Source organism: Gracilinanus agilis, chromosome 1 (genome assembly GCF_016433145.1).
Source record: "Gracilinanus agilis isolate LMUSP501 chromosome 1, AgileGrace, whole genome shotgun sequence".
Lineage (NCBI taxonomy): Eukaryota > Metazoa > Chordata > Mammalia > Didelphimorphia > Didelphidae > Gracilinanus > Gracilinanus agilis.
Window position 1 is genome coordinate 313,595,190 of NC_058130.1, and position 11,463 is coordinate 313,606,652.

The window sequence follows — 11,463 nt, forward strand, 5'->3', positions numbered from 1 at the left end:
AAAAGGGAAAATAACTTTCTGTGCTTATCAAAATGTACCCATTATCCACAACTTTTTTTAAGCATGAAAATAAGTTTAATTTCTTTTATTTTTCCTCATAATTTTCCTGTCCCCTTTCTACTTGGAAATATTTTATATGCTCAGAAACCTTAGTCTAATATATATGGGTTCTGGCAAAAATTCTCATCTTCAATACTGCCAAATTATTTGCAGATGATACCTGACATTTCATTGATTCATTTTTTTGTTGATGTTGTTGAACATAAGTTCTGATGTCTTCAGAGAATATTTTATGTTACCCTGACTAATAACTAAGAACCAATAACATTCATCTATAACTTCTTTTATATCATTCTTCCAAAATGAATTTGTGGTGATACACAAGACCTCCTGTTGATTTTAACTAGTTGAGATAATAACAATAACAAGTGTTTATGTGATTACTGTGTTCTAGGCACCTTGCTAAGTATTAGAGATATAACATGATGCAATGAAAACTTACTGGTTCTCATTACTGCCAGTGGACATAGGCTCAGATTTTGCCTCTGATATTTACTTTCTCTTTGATCTTGAACAAGTTATATAATCTCTCTTGGCCTCAGTTTTCTCATCTATAAAATGAGCATGTTGGACTAAATGCTTCCAAGGTTATAATTTGGGATGACTGGGAAGATGAGGATAAACACAAGAAAAGAGTGGGAAGAAACCTCAGATGCCATTTAGCTTCACTTCTACCCAAAAAGAATTCTTCTCTACAGATATTCTGAAAACATGGTCATTGAAATATTGATGGAAGATCTCTAAGCAGTTAGTTATCCATTAGCTTTGGAGATAATATGTTCTACTTACAATGCTATATTCTTGTTATAACCCTAGTAGAGTACTTCAGTGAGGTTAGGTCAGAAAAAATAAACCAAAGAAAGTTAAGATACTTTAGTTGGAATGTGTTATATTTAATTAATTAACTTGGGAAAAGTTTATTATATGGTGGTGAATAAGCAGTGACAGCTCAAATATGACTAAGTAGCACAAATTTGTGGAATTGTATTAATACCTCCATTTGTGTTCAGCAGAACTAATATTAGTAGGAATGAGGACAGAAGATAAGGGTTACCCATATTTAAGATGTGACAAGGCAGAAGAGGCTTTCAGATAGAGGGACAAGGAATTTAAAGGTAGAAGATAGTATATAGTTGAACTGGTTAATGATAGGATAAAGATTGTAATGCGAAGAAAGTGAAATCAAGACAAATATGATGAAATGGGAGAACAGGAAGGATTTCAAACTGATATGTTTGAGAGTAGTTAGGCAAAGAGAGACCACTGGAAAGACAAGGGTTTGTGGTCAGAGAGAGAAAATGCCATGGATCCACAAGGTCTCACCCTGTGTCTTACAATGTATCTACTTCTAGAATCTCTATCTGATTCTCTAGGATCCAAGTGTAGGCTATTGGTTGGAGCAAGGAGAGGAAACAGGGTAATGATGCTCTTACTAATTTGTTAGATAGTCTATGGGGATCTATAATTTTTTATTACTGTAAATCTCATAGTTATAGATATAGGATGCTGATGTGGTTTTTGAGAAATTTTATTTTATAAGATTTCAAGGCCATGGAGAGGAAACTAGTTATCACTAAAAAAATAGTTTTCTTTAAAAATCCATTTACTTTATTCTGATATGATTCCAATTGCTGTACTGTCTTATTAAACTTTAGGTTTTGTGTTTGTATGTTTTAAATATTCTTTTAGTTTAGGATTATTATAAATCACATTATTTGCATTTCTTAATAACTAATACATTTTAAAAATTTGTTTCAGGTCCTTGAAATGGATTGGGGAGATGAATATTCTTACAATTCTTTTGACGTAGATTGTTTGTTAAATTCATTTCCTGGAGATGTGGAATTTGAACAGATCTTCAGTGACATTGATGAAAAGATTGAGAAAAATGCTGCAAGGTAAAAATAGTGTTAATTTTTTAAATTGAAGGTTTTTTGTTTGTTTGTTTTTACAGTGACTTTATTTATAGGTCTACTCTGTTTTGAACAATTACATTGTTTTATATTTTAATCCATTAGCTTTTCCTTTAAGCCTTTGCCTGAAAATTTAACATGACTACCTTTATCTAAATTAGTGCTTTTAATAAGGATGAAAGATATGGGCATTTCTTTTGAAAGGATATCTAAAATGAATTTTCTCCCAAGTAGCAATTAGTAGTATCTTATTTATTTCTAAGTAATAGCATTTGATTTTCATTAGTATATCAAATCAGTTGTTCTCATTTGGAGAACTATAATTCACAGAAACTACATAAATATATAAAAGCAGAACTTCAGATTTCAGATTGTTATCAAGAGATATATAGTAATAAGACCAGTGAATTATGGCTGACTTTTAGAAAACAGAACATTTTAAATAATGCTATTTGTAATTTTTTGTCCATAACAATTCATGAAGTCATCTACTAAAGAGTTATACTCTGCATTGATGGAGACTGTACTCATACTGGTAAATCTTTTAAAGACACATCATCTTTCTATGAGGTTTCAAGTCCTAAATTTGCTTCTCATTTACCTTGGGCTTTAGTGATGATGTGACTTTTTCTCAAAAGGATGCCAGAGATAATTTAACTCCTGTCAAGTAATCCTGAAAGGAGGTATGACCTGTGAGGACATAAAGGAAGGATGGGAAAATAGTATTCTATTGGGTCACTTTTATAACTTTTCATATGGATCTTTGTTGACCTAAACATTTGTATGCCCAAGGGACCAATGGTTGTAAACTGATTTTTACTTTATTGATTTCCTATTGATGGGTCTTACATGCAGTAATTCACCTGATTTTAGGAGTACAATTATGCAGACCACATTGAAAAATATTATTTCACAATGTTCTCTAACAGTGGTTGCCAACCTGTCACCAACAAGCTTCAGCTGCTTGAGCTGCTGAATTATTGCAAGGAATCTGAGAATCCGTATATTAATCCATAAATATTAAACCATCCTTATGTAGATTGAATAAGTAGTATGTATTGCACATTTAGGAATAGATATAATGATTAAATCTGTGGTTTCATTGTTAATAGAGACCTTCTGGATGGGAAAATTCTGTCTACTGATGCAGGTCAGCCTTTCTCTTCAACTTAGAGTCTTAGAGCATTGTTAGGAGCATATAGAGGTTAGATCTCTTTCCCAATGTCACAAAAGCCATTTTATGTCAAACTTGAACCCAGATTGAACTTGAACATGAGACTGAACCCAGATTTTCCTTTCTTTAAGGCTTGATTGTACATATAGGCATTATAATCTTTCATTATCTGTAGATGTTGAGAGGCAGCATTGACCTAAGAGCCAGGATAACCTGAATTCAAGTCCCTTCTTTGAGAGAATGACTTGTGTGATGCTGAAAGATAGCCAAACTTCTCAATACTCTAGGCAACTCTCTAAAGACTATAAATTTCAGAGAAGATGCCAATCTGTATTCTTGCCTAGGGTTTCTTCACCTGGGAGGTTCCCTAAACTAGTTAAATCATAGGACTAGTCCTGTTATCTATCCCATGTGGATGTTGTAGTAATTATTAGGATACCTATACTTTAAGTTTTGCATAATTAAATGTTACATCAAATTCATTCAAAAGGGTTGCTAAATTCATAATAGCTTCTGGTCATAATTTTCTCAATGGATACTAATAATACAAATATCATGTCTGGGGGAAATAAAAGAATTTTATTTTAAAAAGTTCTATTCAAAAGAATCAGTACTTCTATATTATAATTTCTCTTGTTTCTTTAAAATCCAGATAAAATTATCTGAATTTTCACAGAATCTAAAAATATGAAAATAGGTAAAATATTTTTTCATATTGACTTTTATGTAAGCATATAATCAATCCATCATCATATGTTATAATGGTGCTCTTAGATACCAAGTCCCCCAAATAGGATATGTTAGGCAAATATATTGTAGTTGTCTTCTCCTTTAATTTTTCAGAAGATCAAGGATTTTGTACATACCTTTATATATTGTCTTTTTGAGTTATTGTAGCTAAAAAATAAAAAATTAGCAGATACCGACAGTATAAGAGAGGTCATGAAAAATATGCAGATTTAATTTCCTGAAAGCTACTCACTTTGATAACTTGAAAGCTCTATGATTTTATTGTTATAGAAACTCACTTTCAACAAAGATCTTAGACCTTCTACATTTTGTGAGTTACCAGAGCCAAATATTTCATCATTTGATAACTAGCCTTATGATGAGCCTCTCCAGACAATACTAGACAGAAACAAAGTCCATTTTGATAACTATACCAGAGCCCAAACCATTCCTTCTTGGTAATAAAGAGCTAACAGGGCTTATGCTATATTGGCATATATTTCCTTAGAGAAATTTATCTCCTTTACCTAAAGACAGGGCAAGACTCTAATGGAGGGGTGCTTGTTTAAAATTATAAGCAATATTGCTATAAAAGAAGTATTATCTGAATTCATTTCATGGTGGTAGGGGGTGGAGGTAGAGTTTTTAAAAAAACAAATCCCTTTGTAAGACATATAACCTTATTCTCCTTGGTTTGTTTTTGCTTCCATCCAAATGACAGATATCAGTGAAACCTTTGACATTCTCACTGCAGAATCCTTTTTTTAAAAACTGAATATGCTACATTTGATTTTCTATCCTCCATAGTAAGAAAATATTTAAAAAGAGGGTAATAATTAAAGTATGATATTTTAAATTGGTAAAATGTTATTTGGGCTAAAACTTAGAAATGACCTATGGTTTAAAAAACAAAAAAGATGGAGGAAAATATCAATGTAATTTTAAATTAAAAATATTTTTATTGCCAATATATTAAATTTAACATAGAGTGAAAACATCTCAAGTGACCATTGATCTTCACAAGGGATAAAACAAGGGAGCTACTGTGTGTACTATATGCTGCATTTGGAATAAAACTCATTTTTCATCAAATTCAATTATGTGTTTATTATACCCAAGAGAATAAACATAATAGTATACACTACATATTTTTTAAAAAAATAAAATACTGAATAATAACTATGATTCTGAAGAGTGTAAATCATTTGTTCACCCATTTATTGCCTTCTAACAGAATAGCTTTTAGAAAATTGTATGTCATGACAAATCAGTTATGCTACACTTACACCACTGTAGTTGAATTACCTTTGGCATTTTTGTATTCTAACAGTTCTATTTGTTTCCCAGTGGTATACATTGAATAAGTAATGAATGTCTATGTGATATGTGAGGGTTTTTTTTATTAATACTTAAAAAGAAAAACATTAGTAATTCATTCTTAAATATGGTAGTCTTCATTATATTTACTCCTCCCACCCACCCCCACCTCATCAGTAACCCAGGCCTCTAAGTATGAACTCTTTTGCTCTTCTGAATATCATCTAGTTTATGAGCCATAAGGCCTTTTCACTGCCCCAAAGCAGTGATTCATAAGAATAGATCAGTTAGATCAGAGGTCACAGAACTTTCACCTGCATTTTACTGTAGACTTCCATTCTCCTCTACCATTTTCAATTTTAAGGTTCTATTCAAGTCAGAGCTATGTGACATTAAAAGCCTTACAGTAGAATTCATTGATAGAAAACCATATACTTTAAAATTTTTTTTCTCAATTGGCATTGAGAATTGGCACATGTAGCAGATGTGAATTCTGAAAATGCCTTCTCTGCAGGCCTTGAAAATTTAATGCCAGGAAAAAAAAACTGATTAGCTTGAAAACCTCATTCTTTGAGCTGAATTGGAATTTTTCTACTGAACAAGTTATTGAGGTAAAGTCATAATTTGAGAGAAAATTATTTTTCTTCTTATATTGTTTAGTAAAAATTTATGACTTTTATTAAGGTGTTTTTATTGGTAAGTTTATTAGGCTTCAACATGCTATACTGTAGCTTACCTTTGTATACATCTCAGAAAGTAAAAGTTTTGACAGCATTACATTTCATTTCTACTTTCTTTTGAAAGAACAGCAGGGAATTCTGCTAAAGATTGGTAATTCCTAACCCCCAGATATAGCTCTTTGCTTCCCAAATCATCTCCTTTCCTAACTATTTAGGAATAGTTTCCTAACTGTTTCTATTGAAGGCATCATAGCCTTTAATCATCTAGATTCACAAGAAGTCATTCTTAACTTTTCATTCTCTATCTTCTGTCTCCCCATCTCATCAATTGCCAAGTCTTATCAATTCTGCTTTTATAACATCTTTCTCACCTGTCTTTTCTCCATTCACATGGCTACCATCCTAGTTAATGCCTTTATCACCTTTTGACTGGACTATTATCATATCCTTCTAATGGGTCTCCCTGATTCAGCCCTACTTCTCCAATCCATCCCCCACACAACTGCCAAAGTGTTCTTTTTAAAGCACAGATATGACCTTGTCATTCCATTACCCAGTCAATTTCAATCGATATTTAAAAAAGAATCAAAAGGATTAATTTCCTTTATTGATAAAAACATAAACATATCTTTTTATTGAACTTTTCTTTGAAAGCAAATTAGTTGCAAAGCAAATAACATATAACAACAAAAAGGAAACCACAGATTAAAAATGTTTTTAATATACGAACAAGTAGATAACAGACTATTCACAGAAGATATACAAGTTCATAAGTTTCACACATATGAATGAAAAAAAGTCATATGCCAACAACTGGAAGACTTTTTATTCCCTTATGCTTGTTAAAGACATCTTATAATAGTAAGCTACCTTATTGATAAACATCTAAATTTAATGTAAAGTGATTAACAAATGTGGTATTTCCACAGATGATAAGAAATATAGTGTAATGATAAAACATTAGATTTGGAGTAAAAAAAAAAACAAAGTTCAAAATGTAAAAAGGAATTCTTAATCCCTTGCTCTAATTTAGCCAACTCTTTCCCCAGTTAAATTAGAGCAAGAGATTAAGAATTCCCTTTTACAAAAACATGTTTCAGAACTTAAATACTTGTCATACATTGGACTCATTCAGAGTTCTCTTTTTTTGTAAATAAGGTGTCAAATATAGAAAACGTTTTACCACAAGTTTCCTTTAAATAACTACCTGTCTTAGTCCCTGTCTTTAATTAATTAAAAGAATAATTTAATTTAAATTAATCATTTTAGAAATGCATTGACTACAGAGAGTTATATTCATACCTTCCTTATTAATATGAAATATAACATTTTGGGTTTTGTGGTTTTCTCGCATATAGTAAAAGTAGTTTTTTGCATGATATGAAAAAGCAGTATGTTAGAAAAATTTTTTAGCTTATTTAATAGAGAAAGCGAACCATTCTTTCCAAGTACCACTTTTGTAGTATCATTTGAATACTAATACTGAACATGCTAATTGCATATCTAATTGTTAAAACTTTTTTAAAATGTAAGACTTATAGCTTAGCCCAAATGAGAAATAGTTGGGAAAATGTGGGGACATTTGACTTGAAAAAGAGAGGATTTGGCAGGAGGGTGCCCAGTGTGAGGAAGACAAGAAATGGATTTATTCTGGTTGCAAAGAGGCAAGTTTGGATTGAGCTAAGAAAAAAAAATCTGCCAAACAATTAGAGCTATGAAAAAAAAAAAGTAGAATGAACCACCTCTGGAGAGAGGTGTAAGCCTTACTGTAAATCTTTAAGCAAGGGCTAGATGACCAATGCTCAGTTATGTTATAATGGGTCAGTTTAAGAAAGGACTGGATTTAGATGGGCTCTAAAATGATGTGATTTCTCACTTCTACGTGGGCCATGATCATGCTAGTCTTGTACCAATTTATATCTCTTTAAAAGTATTAAAATTGAAATATATAGATTCTATAAATATATATTCTATCTAATCTATCATTTGTCTGCCTATCTGTCTATCTTTCTATCTCTCCAACTCTCTATCTCTATCTGTCCATTTATCCGTCTATCCATCCCTCTGTCTCTATCTATCAATCTATCTAAATATATATTCTTACCTTCTTAGAATTGATATTGAGTATCATTTCCAATGTAGAAGAGTGGTAAGAGCTAAGCAATTGGAGTTAAGTGATTTGCCCAGGGTCACACTGCTAGGAAGTGTTCTGAGACAAAATTTGAACCCAGAACCTCCTGTCTCCAGGCCTTTCTCTTTATCCATGGAGCCATCTAGTTGCCTCTAGGTTCTATAAATATTTATCTAATAATAAAAGAAAAGCTATGTGTGTGAGAGGTGGTGTATATGTGTGACTAGTGCACTTTCCCTTTTTAAGCTGACTTGGATTTTTCTTTGAAGGAAAATGAATATTGCTTCTTGGTAAGCCTAAGTACAAAAGGCCTTGAGGAGCTCTAACTCCCTTCTCTCTGAGAGTTCTGACCAGAGGCCTGTGCTATGATTAGCAGCAAAAAGCTGCTTGGATGAAAGAATGTGGTTTCCTTGATAACTATTCATTGTTAAATATCCCTCCTTCTGTTATGGCTAACTAAACCTCCTTTTGTTAAGGGAGGTTTACAAATTACATTACAAATATCTCATTTAATTTGAATATCAAACATAATCCACTTGGGACTGGCCAGAGTCAGGCCTCTCCTGGGCAGGCAGAGGGAAGGCTGTTTTAAACTGGAGTATGACATCTAAAATGTTTGTTAGTTTTTCATCAGCCAGATAAAATTCAGACATTTTTGTTTTATTATGATAAGGAGATCAAAACTTGCTCAGTTTGTACCAAGGAGGGAGGTCCCTGAAATTCACCTACTTAATCCCTTTATCAGTGTTGGGACAAATTACTAAAATATGTTGTTGTCTAAAAAAGGCTTTACCATATTTATAGGTTGTAGTTGTTGGCCTGCACCCAGACTCAGATGTCAGAGATTAACCTGGAAGCTGATTATTAAATGAAGTAGACTTAGGTACACTAACAGGTGAGCCTTGGCAGCTCACAGTGCTGGTGTCTATTAGGTTTCACTGAATGAGATACACCAGAATGCTGCAATAAAAGCCTTTGGTAAAGGGTCCCAAGAGCCGAAGTATATATGTAGGGAGATCATATTTCACAGCCCAGAGAACAGTTTACATAAGTTAGGAAAATATATGCAGATCTTATGTTAGGTTCAGAATTGCTATTCCTGGATAAAGCCAAGCCATCCCTATCCGGAAATCCGGAGGATTCTTTTTCCTTGAAGTCCTTTATTTTCCTGAAAAGGCCTTTTGATACTCTAATGGTATTTGTTTCATTATACTTCATTTTGAACCCACTCAGGCACAGAAGTTAGCTGAGAAGCCCCTTTCTTCACCCTTATAGGGCGTATTTTTAGAGACCACACACATGACTGATTTTTCATTCTTACACATGATACTGTTAAGAGCACAATAAAAGGCAGTGTGGTGATGGATAGAATGTCAGTCTCAGAGCAGGAAGCCCAGAGTTCAGGTCCTGCCTCTGACATACTAGCTGTGGGAACATGAGCAAGATACTTAAATGATCAGTGCTCCAAGTAATGCTTGGAAGCTGGAAATTAGAGATCAATTATAATGCTTCCTCCCTGGAGAAAGCCTTCATACTGTGAGTTCCCTATGCCAGAAAAATCACAGGTCTTTCCTAAAACAAAATTTAAAAGAGCAAAATGGCAAAAATTTCACTTTATGACTTTAGTTTTAGAAATTCATCTTCAAAAAAGATTTATTTACCTCTTACAATCTTTTTACAGTTTAAATAATCTACCTCTAGTGGCACAAAATATTTCATATGTTTTTTATATGTAATTTACATGAAATTAATGAGATGACAGAGTGTTTCCTGTGAGCTGTAACCCTGTACTTAGCACAAGCCATTGCATAGGACAGGCTTTTACTAAATGCTTACTGAATACAAATCCTAAGATTAAGTGTGAGAAGGAACCTTGGTGGTTATATGGTCCAACCTGTCTCTGAAAAAGAACACTTTCAACAGGCTATCTGAAAATGATCTTACAGTTTGCCTAAAGAATTCCAGTAAAGGGGAATCCACTGCTTTCTAAGTGAGACCCTTCCACTTTTGGATAGCTTTAATGGTTAGGAAGAAGTCTAAATTTACCCATTTGCATTTTCTACCCTTTACTCCTAGATCTGTTCTCTGAGGTCATGCTGAGTAAATCTAAATTCCTTCCCACTGAACAGTCCTTTAAATACTTGGAAACATGTCCTCCTCAGATTTCATCATCTCCAAGTTAAACATTCCTAATGCTTCAAATGTTTCTCATGTGGCATGAATTCAAGGCCCCTCACCCTCCTGTTCTGCTTTCCACAAATGTGGTACAGTCAGTGTTTACCATAGCAGGATTATTATCACCTCCTTATTTACATAAATGAATTTCTAGATAGTTTGATTTTTAAAAATCTTTTAATAAAAATACCTAAATATCTCAAAAGGATAAGGGGCAGAAGGGAGGAAAAACAGATTTTTCCTGACTGAAAAAATAAAATTTAATCAAGAGAAGAACAGGAAACATGTTACATGTCAGATTTATAGATAGGAGAGGAATTTATGAGTAAACAAGAGATAGAGAGCATTGTGAGATGTAAAACAGATAATTTTAAGTGCATTAAGTTGAAAAGCTTTTGTTAAAAGATTAGAAAGAAAACTGAAAATTGGGAAAATTTTCTAGACAGTCTATCAGATAAAAGTCTCATATTGAAAATATATCAAGAATTTTTTTTCAAATTTATGGGAATAAGAGCCATCCCCTAATGGACAAAAGTTATGAACAGATTTCACGTGAAGAAATCAAAGCCATATATAAGTATATGAAAAAATGCTCTAAATCATTACTGATTAGGGTAATGCAAACTATAAGAATTCTGAGGTATCATATCACACCCATCAAATTGTCTAAAATGACAAAAGAGCAAAATGACAAATTTGGAGAGGACGTGGAAAAGTGAATACAGTACTGGTGGAACTGTAAACTGATCCAATCATTTTAGAAAGCAATTTGGAATTATGCTATGCCAGAGAGCTATGAAAATGTGTAAATCCTTAGATCCAGTAATACCATTGGTGGGTCTATTTCCCAAGGAGATGAGGGAAAAATGGAAAAGAACTTATATGTTCCAAAATATTTATAGCAGCTCTCTTTGTAGCGGCAAAGAACTAGAAATAAGAGCAAAGAACTAGAAAATCCAGCAGTTGGGGAATGACTAAACAAATTGTGAAACATGATTGTGATAAAATACTACTGTACCATAAGAAATGATGAACAGATTAATTGTTTTAAATTTGAAAAGAACCACATGATTTAATGAAGAGTGAAATGAGTAGAGCCAAGAGAACGTTATATAAAGCTATAAATTTAATATTTGAAGAATAACTTGTGAATATTTACCTCCAGAGAATGAATTGAGAAATGGAAATATGAAAGATATAATCTATATATTTTGCCAGAGAATAGCTTCTATGATATGGAGAGGTGATGGAGAATTTGAAAAAGAAAGAAAGAAAGAAAGAAAG

The 11,463-nt window shown here is 32.7% G+C and overlaps 1 protein-coding gene across 2 annotated transcripts in view; it reads left to right on the forward strand.

Annotated features, from left to right (window-relative positions):
* Positions 1-1,827: 1,827 nt before the first annotated feature.
* KIAA0825 (KIAA0825 ortholog) overlaps positions 1,828-11,463 on the forward strand; it is a 463,565-nt gene continuing 453,929 nt past the window's right edge. For both annotated transcript variants that reach the window (XM_044662785.1, XM_044662793.1), the window contains exon 1: positions 1,828-1,958. In XM_044662785.1, the coding sequence (XP_044518720.1) occupies positions 1,828-1,958 (131 nt within the window). The remainder of the gene's footprint in view (positions 1,959-11,463) is intronic.